This window comes from Sinohyriopsis cumingii, chromosome 6, assembly GCF_028554795.1.
Source record: "Sinohyriopsis cumingii isolate HCF-2022 chromosome 6, ASM2855479v2, whole genome shotgun sequence".
NCBI lineage: Eukaryota > Metazoa > Mollusca > Bivalvia > Unionida > Unionidae > Sinohyriopsis > Sinohyriopsis cumingii.
Window position 1 is genome coordinate 107,967,458 of NC_142966.1, and position 18,113 is coordinate 107,985,570.

Below are 18,113 nucleotides of genomic sequence, written 5' to 3' on the forward strand. Positions count from 1 at the left end.
TATCAATTATTATAAATTTGTACCGGTCACATGTAACAAATATATGAATTTATTAGTCCAGATATGTATTCAAATGATGTATTGTTTGAAACAACACTTCGTCGTACAATAGTGTCGCCGACATGATTATTTATGTAATTTTTTCATTATTTGCCAATATAACTATACAAAATTTTACCTAAGTTAAAAAGATACGGTTGTTTTTGACAATGCCATTGTGATACAATTGTGATCCAGCCCGTAATAAAGCATGCAAAGGTAATACAAAATTTTCAAAATGTCAGGGAACAACATTAAGTCCATTTTCAAAGGCAAGTCAAGAAACGCGCCACGATTCTCTATATTAAATTTGTTTAAGACGTTGCATTCATGTTCCTGATCCGCATCAAACAAACCCCTGCTGCTAAGGTGGCTAAAGAAATATTATTTTCTTGTGGCCGAGTGGTTCCAACACATTTGTCTCACAACGACAGTTCATCATACGCGTAGACTGCAAAAACGCACCAATGTCAATGGAAAATGGAATACCGTGATATAATCCTAGCTTGGTTAACAAAATATTTTTTTATTTATGGCTCAATCACCCTTAGTACACTGCCAAACATTGGCAAATTGTGAAATTTTTGTATTAAAAATATTGCTGTAACCATCAAAAACTAGGTTGAACTGAGCGAATCTCGTGATTGTGCTTGGAGCATCTAATCAAGCCTATTGTATAATCGCTTACTTCAAACTGATGACGGCGAAGCCATTAGCTTCTGCAGTAATGACACACACTAGCACAATAACATGTCATTGTTGTAGCAGATATTAATTGCACGGGTGGAATCCATTATGTTTTTGTCTGTGCACCCGTCAACAAGAATTATGTAGACAACTCTAACACTTTGGGTATTGACACATTGAGATTTAAAACAGATTTCTCGCCAGGGATTTTGTACAGAACTACAACGGCGTTCAATGGTTGTTCGGGGGTCTCCAGGTAAACATTCGTAAAATCATATATACCTGAACTGACATAAAAATTTTGCAGGATCAAAACGAAGATGCTGTTGAGGGTGAAGATCATAAATACAATTCTGTTGAAAATTCCCCTATACTCTATAACAGTCATCAGCAAAAATATACCATAACATTTTACATCAGAAACAAACTAGGAACGTTTAGTCTGTCGTACGAAGCAGCGGCCCGATTGAAGAAAGCTTGTAATACTTACAACGCTAAGACTAACAGCCAAACAAAAATTGATCCTGTTTTATTATGTCTTTTGAAAAACACTCCTGATGATGCCCCTGCCAGAAAAAGCCGAAACATTATGTTAACTTATCTGCCGCCGTTATAGGATATCTCTGCTGTGGACAACTTGATCTATATCTTCGTTGTTAACATTTTTTGTTATCACCACTTTTTGTCTTCTACTAGTCCTGTTCATTAACCAGCCTGAAATACGTTCGTCAGTATGGTCAGCGATCTTATACATTACCGAAATTATTTTAAACGCATCTGTCACTGAGGAGACTTCTTTAGTCCAGTTTGCCGTGTAGCCTTTCTGAAACTTTCTTTTTAATTTTTAAATATCTTACTAGGTCGCATATTTTTAATTTTTGTCTAAAACAATTGTTTTCTGGCGACTTTCTAGTGATTTTGCCTGTTGCTAGCTTGTGTTGGTGTCATTCCCGTCATTCTCTGTTTATTATTGATCTTGTCTACCAGCGATCCCAAAATATATAATTACTAATTCACCTGATTTTTCGTAAAATAATGCCACATCGCATGTACTAGCGTCAGCTTACAACTTTTGATGACAACCGCTTTGCTTTCGTTAAACGTATAATTAGTAGTGCTATTTTTCTCGAGTTAGTTTTCAAATTTATTGTTGCAACATTCACCGTCACAGTCGGCCAAAACTTTCGCCCTCTTTCTCGCAGACGACTTTGTACCCATTTCGAATGCCTTCTGATAGCTGTCCCAGTTTTAGTTTTGACTGTTATAAAGTACCTGTTATTAACGTCAATGATGTTTAGCAAATACTTGACACCGCATTTTTTTCCTCAAATAGTCCATGATGTCTATCAAGCCGGCTGGCCAAACGGCATCGACGGCATTAGCAAATACTCTGTGTCTGGGTAACGTTTCCTTGCCGGTCTGTGTAATTCTTGTGCAACATCCTGCCCTTGACGGGCGGCTGATGAGTATTTTCGTCAAGATGCTCATGCAGAGGATTATAAGGAACTGTATGGTTATGTTCTGGCACAGTCATTGAGCGACCTTTTCGTCTGCACTGGATCTACTTTTAAACTCTCCGCACTTTGTCTGCACGATAAGAACCACGAAACAGACATTATGTTTGGCATTTACACAAAACTGATTACCAAAATCAGGATAGACATTATAAATAATACGTATGTCCAATAGTAACTTGTCATACCACTAAATCAATTTCAATTACAAAGTCTGATGCGGGTTTTCTACGGTTACTTACTTTACCCAACAAATTCAGCAGTTACCGCAGGCTGGGCTAGCTGAATGTTGTATCTGCGTTGAATCATGAACACATGTTTTGCCAGTGCTAGCCACATAGCGATGACATCAGAGAGCGTCAGACCAAACAGATCAAAATACTCAACGTGGCTGTAATCAGACAACTTTACAATATGCGGTCCAGTACGTGCCATTTCCAGCACATTAGCCTTTTATATTAACTACACATGATTCATTGTAGTGTTATTTCTCAGGCACTATATCTTTTGGGAAAAGCGCCAGGAAAAATAAACCTTTATGTTCTTGATCGCCACATCGATTTCAAGATTACCTAGTCAAATAGGGGCACTTTTCTGCTTATTTCCATGGGCCATGATAGTTTGATGATGCCAGGCAAAGGGCTGCCAACCCATCTCGCGAGTAATGCGCCAAGAAGATCGACATGTGTTCTTAGCTGTGTTGGAGAAAAATCTAACGTGAGGCCATTTGCCTGCCATTTCTTTTTGCGACTATGCGATAATGTCGATTGGTCAGCATTATATTGGTAATGCCAGACACCTGTGCCGCTTTTAACTTGATGGAAACGGGACATTTGCTTGTTGTTGGTCAAACAATTTACTTCAGCCGAGGATTGGTAAGAGACAACACAGCTTCTTAGCAAGTTATTGATTCATCATTCTGAGATTAAAAACGTCATGAAGATTTCTCCGCTAAAGAGGCCACTGTGGATATTTACTTTTTGTGTGCAAGAATCTTGTAAATTGTAATTTCGTTTCCTCTTCCTACTGTTTGCATACCTGCGATATGTATCTGCCTGGGTAGATGTGCATAATTGTTTTCTGTGGCTGCAATAGCCCAACTAATGGAAAGTCCATTTCCTAACATGCTTCATGCTGCTGAACCGGAGGCGCTGATTCCCATGACAACTAACCTAGATAATATATATAGCACTAGTGCCAAAATGGATTGAAAGGCGTGTTCAGCTATTTTAAAATCAGCCCATTGTGTTTTTTTATATAAAGCTAGCATATGTTGGTCTTGGCTTAGTTGATTTGTTCCATGTCTGATGCTAACGCTCTTTTTGCGCTTCAATCCTGTCGGGATGGACCGTTGCTGTGATTGAGTCAAAATAACTTTATAGATACAAAATGAGTTGACAACATATTCTGTATTTGGCAAAAGATTGTTTGCGCAACAGATGACATCGTTGCTTTCCACATCCTAGACGAGAAAATGGTTGTTATTTTGCGGTCGATGGCATGCAAGGTCAAAACACAGACAGTAGTAACGATGGTATACGCGGTCCACCAGTAGCAACGTGATCTGTAATAGTCCATCTGACTTCGATAACTGAGAATCGCAGCTGTTGTTTGGAAACATTAAAAATGGAATACAGGATAAAGGGTTATAAATTCTGCCAGAGATACGGGCGTGCCCCTGTGTTTATAGTTTGATATGTTTGAATGGCTTCTTTTAGCATCGTGTACGCTCAGAAAACATTTCTCTAAGCTGGACCAAAGTTATATTCGAGTGATGCTCATGACATTATCTGCTATTAACGCGCACCATAATTATTATTTAGACCAGTGTAGTCAAAGATCATGCTGTTTTGAGTTTGTTCATTACGACGGTGTTTATTTTGAAATGCGACTAATAGGTGAATATGTCTGGGTCTGGTCAAATGCCAGGCGCTTGCTAAATTGACTCACAAATGCATCCACATGGAATGGAAGGAGCTACTGTAAGAATCCACATGAATAGAACCGTCATCGTAACCATTCCCGCTTGAGCCAACGTGGTTGATTTATGACTACAATATTTTCTGTCGGCACGCTATATGATTACTGTGCATTTTACTTCTTGAAATACTTTATCAACATCTCGGCAGAATCCAAGTGGGCAAGTGTGCGCTGTTCTGCTGCTTTGGCATGAGTAGATCCTTGTACATTGAAAGAAAATCTGCTGCCTCTCCAACTTTAAGAAATCAAATTCATAATCAAGCAAACCAGAGATAGATGATCAATGCTTTCTACGGCATGGTCGTGAAGTTTATGCTTCGTATTTCTAAATAAGCTGCAGATGTTGTTGGTCACCGTTACCTGTGAGGTATGCCACTTTGAGATTCTGAGATTCTACTCTGCCTCGAACTCCTGTAAAACCCTTGTTAGGCAGCAAATAAACTTCCCTGTTACGCATTTCTAAGAAGCAACCGTTTGCGCTGCACTTGCTTTCGTTGGAGCAGGTTTTTTTGACGGTATTTGATATTGTTGCAGCGGCTTTTATTATACCTCTAGCATGCCATGAAATGTCCGAAGTAATTCCTTAAAACCTCCTGATAACATTCTTCCGGTGATCTTCTTGCACTTAAAATAAGATGCAAAAATAAGTAACACTTTCCCATTGAAAATCTACCTCAATGTCAATATTCATCCGTCAACGTCATGGTAATTTATGAAATGTTTAGCCTTTTTACTGATTAGTAGATAAGTGGCGAGGGTCTGGCGACAATTCATGTCTCAGGCGAGGCATTATGCGTGAAAATGCAAATGGTATTGCCACGGCCTCTAGCAGAACCAGAAGCACTTTCTGCGACAGAACTTTTATTATCAGGCTGATTATGTCGGAAGTGTTTATTTCTGTGCTAGCATTTCCTGCTTGCTGCCAACCGAAAGTTTTTGTCGAGACGCCAATTCCATTGAATATTTGCAGTACTGATGTTGCTACCAACTCTAACGCTATCGTCTTTCTTTTCATTTTGGACAGGAACACGTTATATTTGTGGTCATAATTTATAGGAATACGAAGGAACAATTTTTCATATCATTTAATGCAACTGTCATAAAGCATTTTTGCATCCCTTCTCAATTTAGCAATATTTCTTAAATTAGAAGTTTTGTAACGTCTAAAGTTTTTTCTTGTACTCTTTAGGAGACATAGACCTTTTTCCTATATTTTCAATCTTTGCAATTTTATTATCAACAAAGTTAAAATAATCCCCATAATTAGAGTTTTAACCCATTCTGAATAGCAGGTCTGGCTGCCCATGTCAGCAGTTCATTATCTATATCTGCTGCTACGTCCGCTTGCTTATATTTTGTGTCAGTGTTTTTAAGAGTACTGTGCGTGTTATAGCTCTCTTTTTCCTGGGCGCTTCTCCTATCTCCATTTCAACTACAGCTTCATCTGATGACATATACTTAAGTTCCTTTAGATCAGATGTGGGCGTGGGTGATATTGGGGATGGCTACCAGCTAGACTATCATTCCTTGCCGGCACTGGTACATCTTTCTCATGAAAAATATCTTGCAACTTTTTTCTGCCAATCCCAAAAATATCATCTCTGACAGGTCGTATTTATGGGAAATGGAAGTCAATCCTTTCAGCACCTCAAGCTGTCTTCGCGATTGTTTTTAATACTTGCTTTGCTGCATTATTTGCTGGAATACATTATTCACTGCTGTTGTTACGATCTTAAATCAGATTATATTGGTTATGTGATGCGCAGAAGGAACCTCCGTTACCGCTGTTGTCGCTGGTTAAAATAATTTATTGCCACATCACGCTGAAATTCCTTTCGCCAATATTTATAGCTAAAACACATCCACCTTTAACCCTTTGCTACGTACTTCCGCAATTCAGCTTTGTCTGCACCTTTTTCTAACAACATAAATGGCATTATGTAAAATATTTCAAAAAATCCAGCGGAAACCCTCTGGTAGACATGCATCAGAAGACAAATTATCATATATCGCGCATGTTGGCGGAAACAGAATCCAAACATTTCTGAGACGGCCTCTGACACGCTGTGAAGAGTTTTAAAAACGATCAAAACTTCCTTGCGCTGTATCTATGACCTCTTTAAAGAACTGCGAGTTGTAGATAATTGCATAGCAGATATTAACAATATGTTGGCTTCCCGATACTAAATATACGCTGTGATGTTTGTGCAGATCTCAATGTTAAAAAACAATCAACAAAGCCTTGGTATATTCACCCAAATCAACGAAATCGTCATGTTTATCAAAGCATCGTCCGATGCCAAACGTGACTGGATTCTTTAAGTATATTCTGTAATCTCTTTTTTTAAGTTTATGTCGTAGCCTTTGCAAAATCTTAATTGTGTCAATGTACATGTCATAGAAAACGATCACCGAGACGTCCAAGCCAAAAAACATTTGCGCAAGATAACATTCTGGGAACTTGTCTACATCTCTGGCAAACGGATATTTAATTTACAATAGAATAATATTGTTGTTGTGTTAAGTATATTAATTTGTATTCAGTGGCTGACCTTTGTCCATAGGCGTTTTGGCCAATATGACAAATGTCAGTTGTTTTGTAAACATGTTAGCTTTTTTATTTTGAGTTCCAGATAAGGCCGTAATTCTGACCTTAGAAATTTCTAGTAACGAATTTTGTTTACAGTTTGATGGAAATGTCCATTTGACAGAGTATTATATATATATATATATATATATATATATATATATATATATATATATATATATATATATATATATATATATATATATATATATATATATATATATATATATTGTCTACTCTTTAGAATGTTCTGGAAACGAACTTTACACCCATATCCTGGTCATCTTATCGTATATTAGGATTTTATATTAAGGTTATTTTCATTAGGATTACTGATTCCTATCTTTCTCTTCACTTGTGTTTAGATTTAATGTTAGAAGATTTATTTAAATTATTGAATGGTATTACAAATTGCTCGCTGATTATTATCGGACTATTTGAAACTACTGTAAATTCATCAAAACCATTTTGGATTGTATCATTTTGATACATGAAGGCTGTTCTGGGCTATTCGCACATCAACACTTTCAAGAATGGAGTTCGTTTGGAACACCGCTGTAATTCATTCTGAATACTATATACTTTTGGACTAATGATATAGCTTTGATGACTATTTGGGATTTAATACACAATAAAGCAAAATTATTTTTATAATTTTCAATTTTTACTCTTGGGAAAGAAATTATTTGTTGAATTTTACAAAACCTGTCGGTTTTCACACTTTTCTATTACTTAGTTTCAGACTATAGAATCGTAAGAGTGTAATTCTTTTAGCCATGTTGGGACTGGATACCAATATGATTTCCAATCAATTTTTCACCTGTGGCGAACACTGCGTATCTTACGATCACTGGTTGGTATAAAAGCTCACCAAAGACATGGTAACGTCACCGAGAGTTTCTTCGGGCTATGTCTACAGCTGTGAAAAACAAACAGACTGGTAAAACTAGAGCCAACTCTGAGCCACCAATCGTGGTTTCCATAATTCGATACCAATTCGCTGATTTCTGCTTGACATCATGCGCTCTTATAAATGTCTAGGCCGATAAATCAGTCCTTCACCCGTGATGATATTGATTTTCGGGTGAGGGGCTGATATCACCTATTCATTAAAAGCTGCAATTATCTGCATGTAAATATGGCTGCACACATTGGTGTAAATTTTATACACTTACCTGTATTTCTCGTGACTGTACAGCTACCGTCGACCGAAGGGTTCTTTTGGTGACGTGTACATTATATTTCCGGAGCAAATCATATGTTCGGTGACTTATAAATCCACATAGAATAGCACAACTACCTGTACTGTGGCCATTTTGAATTTCGTGCTTGATATGGCTGTTACCAATTACCGGTATGTGTCTAAAGTGTACACAGGTTTGCTCCGGATAGATTTGCATGCAGTAAAATTGCACATTTTAACAAACAGGTTACATTCGACCCACATTTCGTCCATCAGCATCACCACATATTTGGGGAGCTGATATACCGGACTAATAAATGTCAACATAAACATACATTTAATTAGAGTTTTATATAAACTTATATATAGGGACCAAATACAGTTTACTTTCATTTTGGGGAAATGTATTTAAACTGGCATATAACGACAAAATAGCTGACTTACATTTGGAACTTTTTTATGTTGGTTGATATAGACACAAAAACAGTTGACATCCATCTAGAGATTTGTATGTAAACTGACATACAAGTAACATAAAATGCTGACCCCCCAAATGACACATTAACAATACGGTAACAGAACACAAGGAATGATTTCCCCTCTGATCAAACGAGCGTTTTGTTAGCAAAATTCGATGACCAAATATAATGCCAGAATTTGTGATCACGGGACTTGTGTCCATAGTTATGTGGACTTGGGGGCCTCAGAACTGGTCCTCGAAGCTAAGGAAAAGTGATGTCGGGTAGGAGGAAATCATACCCTTGTACTAATAACTGTATTTTTATCTGCTACTGCTAAAACATATTTGTATTATGTGTCTCCGTAAAGTTGTTGATCTTTCTCAAAATACGTAATGCAATCTATAAAACAATATTACTTTTTACCGTTCATGCAAATGACTTTTTATCACAATACATAATGACATTTTCATACAACTATATCCATTCAACCTTAAGATGGTCTGAATGCAGATACCTCAACACAGGAAACAGTCTAAAGTCTTGTTTCCACCAATAGAAAGAAATATCGGATAGCATCAGAGACATTTTGGAAAGCCTTTACAGAAGGTAATACATGTAATCCATGGGAGTGCTTTGTAATTAAACGTACAAAGAATTGTTCTTACTTGAGTATGCAATAAGGGTTGAGCACTTTGTGTAGTCAAAAGTCATGACCTGGTTATCCGAGCAGACGTTCCAGTACTCCGTGCCTGTTCCACATGATGTCGTCGATTGACTTGTGAAAGTATATCGGTAACTCCCCAGAATTATATCCGGGCACTGAAGCTTGACAAAGGATTCTAAACCTGTAGGGAAAAAACATTACATTACATTTAATATATGTATGTATGTATGTATGTATGTATGTATGTATGCACGCTTGTATGTATGTATTTATGTATTTTTCTATGCATGCATCCATGTATGTATGTATGTATGTATGTATGTATGCGTCTGCCCCCCTCTCTCTCTCTCTCTCTCTCTCTCTCGCAGTATCCCTCTCTGTCCCTGTTCCGGATGACTAAAAGTCCAAAATATGATTATTCGTAGGTTCTGAGGAAACGTCCAAATGAATTCCATCAAATCGGAGACCCAAGTAACATTTATACAACGGAAGTTCCGTTAATTCCATTTTAATATATCTAATTTTCTCAATGAAAAAAAGCATATTTGAAGAAGAAAACATACAAATAAATTGCCATATCTAAATACTAGATTAGGGATAAATCGATATTGAAGGGTCTTGCCATAGCAACATGAATCTAAGATGAATTAGTTTTGCTGTCACAGTGCCGGATGGTGCAAGTCGAAATTTTACAGTAATGGCGACTATGAGTTCGACTGTATCTATTACTGATCTATCTATCACCACAACGACTGACTAGATAAACATTTCAATCGTCTGCCCACCATTGGACACGCATTATTACATGAAATGTTTCACAGAGTTTCCGCGCAGTCACGGTTTATAATCTCATACCAATTTTGGTTCCTGTTAGATCATTGAACAATTCCTTTCGAGTACTAAAACCAGCTACCGCTTTCGTTTGCGATTACAACATTATGGACTGAATATATCATTCGTACAGATCGAGCATACTAAACAACAACCAATCAATCAAAACTGAGTGATGATGAAGGCAAACCAAGTGATGGATCTTGTTACCATTGCTTTTTTCTTTGGATATGTTGATGAGGTATATGTGTGTGTGTGTGTGTGTGTGTGTGTGTGATTTGTATTTTTAACGTAGCTTTAACAATATTTCAGTCATATCGCTACAATGCCCGCAGTGTGGCAGTTATAGTGACGTCTATCACTGGGAAATCATGCCGCAGACATGTAGCATCGTGTCCCACCCAGTCACATTATCCTGACACAAGACCGACCAGTCCTAACACTAACCTGGTAATGCTGAGCGCCAAGCGAGACAACTGCTAATACCATTTTTAAAAGCCTTTAGTTGACTCGGCTGGAGTTCGAAACCGTGAATTCCTGCATCCGAGTCGGACGCTCAATGAACTTAAACCACCGGAGTGTTCGATAATGTACATGCAGTTCTCATGATCTTCACATGCAGTTATATGACTGTACTCAGGAGGGTCCAAGAAATTTACCTAAATATCATAGGTGTATTTACAAACTGAAATGCAAAAGCAAGTCAATGACCTACTTCTGATATCTTTTTGTAGAAGCAGGCTGATACAACTGTAACCTTTTGGTCGACCTTTGTCAGTGGTTTTAATGTGAAGAACGGACCGCATCTATCAATGTGTGTCCAGGAATACAAATGATTTGCCAGACTCCCAGTAGTCATTCGTTGAGTCATAAGTACAAAAGTGCAAGTAATAGTTGCAAAGGTTGTATCCATTGTGTAAAGAAAGACACACAGAAAAACATAAAATTACCCACCACTCCGTATTAAAAGATGGTATTCTGATATTTGTGGCGTTCCTGAACATAGCTGAGAGACAGTTGGGTCCACTGTAGTAGCATTGTTTTCTTCATGCATATAAACACGCTCAAAGTTTCCAGCGTATGGCTGTTCGTCTACAATGAAAGAAGTTACTCATCCATTCTTATGGAAAATAATGTGATGGAATCGGAGTTTTATAATCTATTCCAGGCTTAACTGTTCACATTAAATTAAATTCATACTGCATGCATGACCGTGTCACCTCACTAATTATTTGCTACCATTGACAGTGCCATTGTTTCCACTCTTGTTCTTCAAATATGCACCAGAAAGGACGTGCAACGAACTATTTAATTAAAACTCAACACATAATGTATTTTCTATGAATATAAAGTGCAAATTTAAGAGACACTTACAATATAGTGAATTAAATCCTCCCAAATCCTAAATGTTCTGTCACAAGTCCAAAAGCATAGAATGCTCTGAATGAATTTCAATAGTCTTGAATGTCCTGAAGTAATATATTCAAGAAATCCAGGATGTATTTGAATGGGTTCTCAATACTCAATAATCCCAAAAGAATGATTTAGTACAAAATATCGATCAGCACATTGTAATTACAATGAATAATTTAAATAAATAATTCCGCTCAGACTATATCTGGACACAACTATAAATTCTGAAAAGAGATTCCCAAAGACTGACAGAAAACAGGAATGAAAAATTCTTTACCAAGTTTCTGACACGCGACGCAAAAATATTTTCTGGAAAAACTAATGGAAAATTCCACTAAACTCAGAAGTAAGGTTAGGCATTGAACTTTTGTTTTAGTAAACATGTTGTTTACCACTTAAAAGCATGCCAAAGGTCCGGTAGACAAAACTCCACAACCCTCAGTCCCGAACATGACAAAAATCAGGTACACAATATAAATTAAATATACAAAGTTGCCAAAAAACGCAACCAACTATATCCTATAATATAAAGCAGAAGGTTTAAATATCACAAAAGTTTAGTTTATTTACTTTCAATACTTGAAGATACGGTTTTAGAAATATCTCTGGAAATTCGAGCTTCTCACTGCGATCATTAAGTAACACCATCAAGATGCAATGAACGCAACTGCAGTTAAAGTTTACTAATTATTATCTGCCTACCTATGGAAAGATACTCAACATGATTTCCTAAAGATAGAAAGATAATGAAATCAGAAATCAAATCATCTCTCCTTCAAAACTAATACAATGATAAATTGTTTTTGTCTCCTAAACTCTTTTTAACTGGTCAGCATATTTCATATAAAACTTTCCAAATCTAATTATTCACAAATGTTGTCTCTAAAAAGTGAATATTGCCATCATGCTGCACCTTAAAATTATCACTGTATGGATACAAATTAAGCTATTCTAAATGACGAATAATTAATTTAAAAGAATTCTTCAACTGAAGAGGTAATCACGACTTACCTGTTTTTAAATAGTACTGGTAGGAGTAGTCTGTAATTTTCGTCAAATACATACATATATAGGGTCTGTAAAGATTTACTGTCCCCGAGAAGTATGAGTACGAACTTAGAGCCCTGCAAATAAGTAATGTGCACATGAAGTCAGATATAATTACATACATGTATATGTTCATTATGTTAGATACATTTATACATTTACCAGCAAGACATAAAAACCTAACTTTTTTTTACTTTCACCATCTCTCTCTCCTGATAAGAACATACATACGTGTATACTCATAAGATAGACGTAAAATGTATTTGTTTATAAAACATAATCCAACTTTACTAAATGTTTATTTAAAACATTTGAATGGCACGTGTATATTGTTGGCACTGGCAGCTTCTTTGCAGAGCAAATCCTTTGAGACGCGTCCCTCTTGTATCCTGTGATCAAACTCGACAAGGAAGTCAGCAATGGTAATCTGGTAGTTGCATGTGGTAACAAGGATGGGATGCAAGTTTGTTGTTATCCCAGGAAGATTTTGTGATAATATAGAAAGGTAGAGGCCGTCTTTCCGATGTGGGTGTTGTTCGTCTCCAAAACGTGACAGAATATCTAGCAATGTAGATCTAAGGTAGCAGAATTTCCTGGTTACGTCTTGTGGAATGCTATCTATGGTGATCGATAGCCGTTGTGCAACGCCTTGTGCCATGACTACCATTTTCTTAACGATGATAGGAAATGAGGACATGGAGCAGGCTTCAATCTGAAAGACAGTCAACAAAGTTCTGGAGCTAACTTTCTGCGTGGGCAACCAATGCTGCATTGTTTGCAAACAGACTTTTTCTTATATGGCTATGCAATATTTAAGTCTTGGCTTTCCGTCAGGCTAGGATTAATAAGTTTTCATTGGACCTGGTATGAAGTTTGATGCCTTCCTTTTGCCTTTCAAGATATAACTATAGTATACGGAGAAGAAGATGCCGAAGAGGGCTGATGCCTGGACGCAGCCCTGTTTCACACCACACTTGATCTAGAAGCTGTCGGACGCGGGGCCATCAAACTGTACAGTACGGTGCATGTTATCGTGAAACGAATTGGTTAGGCTTGAGGTTTGTGAGGCAACCGCTATTCCCGAATATATTACAGAGTACTTCCCTGCTGACGGTTTTCAATGCCTTGGTCAGATCGACAAGGGCAAAGTAGAGTGAATTTTGTTGTTCTCTGTATTTCTCTTGCAGATAACATCTGAAGAAGATCATATTCACTGTTGATCTGCTGCTTTAAAACCACATTCGCTTCCAGAAGAACTCGATCTACAAATTCATGTAGTCTCCTCAATATGACTCTTGTAAAGAGGACTTTTACGTCATGCTGTGGAGTGAGATGTCGTGGAAGTTGTTGCAGTCCACGAGGTTGCCTTTTTTCATATAGCGTAAGGAGTCAGGCATCTCCTCTCTAAGAGAGGGGAAGATCATATAGATATTGTAGCAGGCTAGACCTTCCACACTTCCTATGGAATTCTAGACGCACCTCCGCTCTCTATTGAATGTATGGTCCACATTAACTTGTGCACTGATGATACATTGCGAAGCTCCTCCGTGACCGATAACTCTGGCAGTGCATCAGTCTCTAGCTAGGATATGTCCTCTTCGACAGAGCAGAGCTCAAGATAGTATTCCACTAAGCGAGACGTCTGTCTGGTCCTATCGTTGATGAGTTCGCCATCCATTGCCTTCAAGGGGCAAACTTGGTGATAGTTCAACCTAGAACCTTCTTGATTTCACAAGGCGAGGAAGTTGCCTCTGTCTCATGCAGTTTGTATTTCCTAGCATTCCCTTATATGCCTTCTCTAGATATAACCTGCTTAATGGTTTCTGCAAACTACATGCGTTTCGGGATTTCCTTTCTGTCGTGTATGATAATGCCTTCATGTTTAAGTCATTGTCGCTTTAGGAGCTACATACTTCCTTTGCTGCTAACAAGTGAGTGGTCGGTATCACAGTCTGCACTGTGATAAGGGTGCTCGAGACATCACTGGCTAGGTCGCTTATCGTGGTAATAATCAGGTCGAGTTGATGCCAATCACCAGATTTTGGTGTAGTCACAACAAATTATGTCTTTGTTTGCCACTGTTATGTAAAACGTCCGAGGAGCAGTCTTTGTCCTTGGATGAAGTTTGCGCATCGGCGCAGGGCTGATGACTGTAACGAAGGCTCCAACGGATGGCATGCGGTGTGAGATGATGCTACTGCTATCTCGACATTCTGCGTTAATATGTTACTGACTGAAAAACCCATGCCATGTTCACAACGTCAGTGACCTATCAGTGCCAGTAGATCATGTAAATGTCCTCACGTATATACCAAGTTTCAGCTAGTGATCCCTTCTGGAGAGGAGCTATGTCAATATTCAGCTTATGCAGCCAGCAGTCAATCGATACTTCTTGCAGACATCAGACGTTTCAGGACACATATTACTGACTTTTCGGCTTCCAAGCCTGATCAGCTTTATGTTTTCTTGTTCTTCGGTACAATCATGCCATCCGTTTGTCGAGAAGAAACTCTAAGTTCGATGCACCGAATTAGGCAGGCAGACCATGGTGGGTCAGTACGTTGCTGGCTGGGGGCTGCAGAACTTTGTGAACTGATCCTTGGTACGGCCATAGGCGCCCGATGTTTAAGCCCCTTGAACTGGACTTTTACCACATATACTGCTGCATCTACTGTTCTTACATTGCTGATGAGAGTAATGATGTAGCGTTATCACCATGATTTACTGAATACCATAGGTAAACAAATCATGTCCAGAATATGAGGCTCCCCTTGTTCTCGATGGCTTAGTCCAGTGCAAGGACATATACCGATAGTCTGACGCCGGTATGGTACAGGAGTTTCCAGAAATTATATATAGTTGAATATTGAATTTATTTTATCTCTAGCTATCATATTTTATACTCACTTAAGTATTAAAATCCCTGCGCTACTGGTGACATTGTGGGAAAAACATTGCCACTCACGGACTTCGGTTGTAACAGATGTAATAATTTTATATATCCATCCTTCCATATTGGTAGAATTTGTAAAGTACAGACTTCCCTTGTCGCTGTCTTTCCATAGACTCGGAGCTGCGATAAACGTTGGCCATGTACAAGCGGCATCTTTGAATAAAAAGAAAACAAAATTTACTGTGAGAACCAAGTATAAATTGGTGTGTCATGAAATACTGGTGCGTCAATTACTAAATATTGCCAGTGAATGAAAGTGTACTTTTTGAACTTATTCTCTTGATACTAAATTTATATTAGTCATTTCACTCTTCGGATAGACAGTGCATGGGTATGGGTATTAGTCAACTTCCTTCTGTTCTACCCTCATCGACCACACCCCCATGTAATATAACTCTTTCTAACCCGTATGAAAAAGAAAGTGAAGATATTCTTCTCTTAGTGTTATGTTAAAGGGAGATCAATGGTGTGCAAAAGGAGATCAATGGTGTGTAAAAGGACTGCAGAATTGTGACAAATTTTTCGAATTCAGTATTAAATGTATTTTTGAATCGTAAACAGGACTGGGAAAAGTGGGAAGTGTCTACAGATTACTGCAGCGTTAACCCCAGAAATCGAAGCCAGTAAGTTAATGAGATTGATGTCTATAGACAGCGGAATAGACCACCTTGCTCTATCATCGTCAGCATCATTCTTTCTTTCTTTCTTTCTTTCTCTCTTATTTTCTCTCACACACACAGACACACACAAACACAGACGCATGCACACGCATACAAGCAAGCACAACAGCACGTACACATACGATTAGTCATATAGGTTGCTGGTTGGGTGGAACGCATGCATATCACATTCTTGGTTATATATTGTAGATGTAAGCTAGAATTTTGGCCTCAAGAACTCGAGATTTTAAAGCTCTCTTGAGATTCTGAATCAATTGTTTTTACACCAGTCCATACTATGGGTCGTCCTAGAATTTACATCAATTCATAGTTCTGCAGGAGTACTGAAATATTGGGGGATGAGGGTGCGTCGAGACCGTGAGACCAAAATTCATACTTTTCATACGTTCTATTTTTCTGTTCGACAGTAGACTATTAGGAACTGATGCTTTTAGTCTCTATACAGAGTGAATTTTTACGCATGTCGGAAATTAATGCGCACACCACAAGAGTTTCCTGTGTGTGATAAAGGCCACTGTAAATAAATCATACATTTCCGCACTGTGAAATTAGTTAATATTTTCCGCACTGGGATGGACAATGGCACATATAAACATATTTTGATAAAGTTAATATTAAAATTTTTCTACCGGTTTATTTTGGAAGAGTCGAGAACACGTTTGCTAAAATAATGAAGCAGTATTAATTTTGGGTGATTCAAGACAGTGTTTGCTCAAAATTTTAACATTTATATTACATGTGAATTTTTAACTGTGGTGAAATGTGAGTTTAAAACTGGGTTAGAAGTTTGCATCCACGGTGGGTTTGAACTTAATTCTCTTGAGGTAATTTTTTATCTAGTTTGAATTACCTTCTGAATTTCGGTTCACTTTGGAATTTCAGCGGGGGTTCAATTTAAACATATGATGGTGTGTATAATTTGAATTACCTCTTGAATATTTATGTTCTTTTTGCCCTAGGAATAAAACGCATATCTAATCATCTGAGGTGACAACCACCACACTTAGCTGTAAGAAAAAGGACTGTATTCTCACCCAAGATGGCCATAGTGCATTAACCAGAGGAAAACTGCTTTTGGATTGACAGATATTAGCTAGCAGATGAACTTATGTCCGTTATAAGTTTAAATCTATAATTTAAACGCACCCTCTGACATTGCATTGTCTTTCAGGACCTTGTACATATGACCTGTGACAATATTCAGTTTGGGTTCCGATAGGATCGAGGACCTCATCGTGTTTTTCTACCTTGGGGATGTCGCCAGGTGACAAAACGTTTCAGCCATGGAAACCAGCCTACAAGCCAGAGCTGCGATCTCAAGGGAAACCGCAATCGGTTCATCAATGATGGTTGACATGATTCGGATGCCCACCACACCGGAGACAATTGACATGGCTCTCATTTTTTGTGTCAACATCACTCATGATGTTTACTGCGCAAAGATATTTTAACGAAGGCCAAGGCGCTATTTCGCCTTTGCTCTAACCTCAATCTCTAACATTAAAATCTTGTGGGTCTTTGAGTTTTGACTATTAACAATCACACGGGTATACATCTCTAACCTTTCGTGTTGACGTGCTATCCAGATAGCAATGTGGTAAAAAAAAATGTGAGTTTCCATAATATCTTTAGATTCGGAAATTTGACATCCAAGAGACACGAAAAGAGTCACGACCAGAGTGCTTTTGTGAGTGGGTATTTTTGTGTGGGCTTTTTTTTGGGTGCAATTACCGCTGTTTGATATATATATATATATATATATATATATATATATATATATATATATATATATATATATATATATATATATATGCTCTGTCAGCCACATGTTAGCCCAGACATTCTTCCACAAGTTGTTCATATTTCCGGTCTCTGTGTTTTACAAGCTACTACAATAATTCGCTGTTGTCAGCTGATGTTTTTGTCTTTTGCTTTTTTGGGGGATTTGTTTGTGTTTTAAGCTACATGAGCTCTAACTGGGACACTGCGATCTTCGTACCAAATAATTTCCGAGTGGCAAACATGGACACATTGTCATTTGTAAGGCTTTCTTGTGAGTCTTTTGTGGAAACTG

At 37.8% G+C, this 18,113-nt stretch overlaps 1 protein-coding gene across 1 annotated transcript in view; it reads right to left on the bottom strand.

Annotated features, from left to right (window-relative positions):
- Positions 1–18,113, bottom strand: part of LOC149797679 (uncharacterized) — a 29,195-nt gene that overhangs the window by 5,945 nt on the left and 5,137 nt on the right. Inside the window, exons 2-5 of the mRNA XM_089960788.1 lie at positions 15,314–15,512; positions 12,371–12,483; positions 10,901–11,038; positions 9,117–9,296 (exon numbers count right to left, since the gene is read on the bottom strand). Coding sequence (XP_089816914.1) covers positions 9,117–9,296; positions 10,901–11,038; positions 12,371–12,483; positions 15,314–15,512 — 630 coding nt within the window. The remainder of the gene's footprint in view (positions 1–9,116; positions 9,297–10,900; positions 11,039–12,370; positions 12,484–15,313; positions 15,513–18,113) is intronic.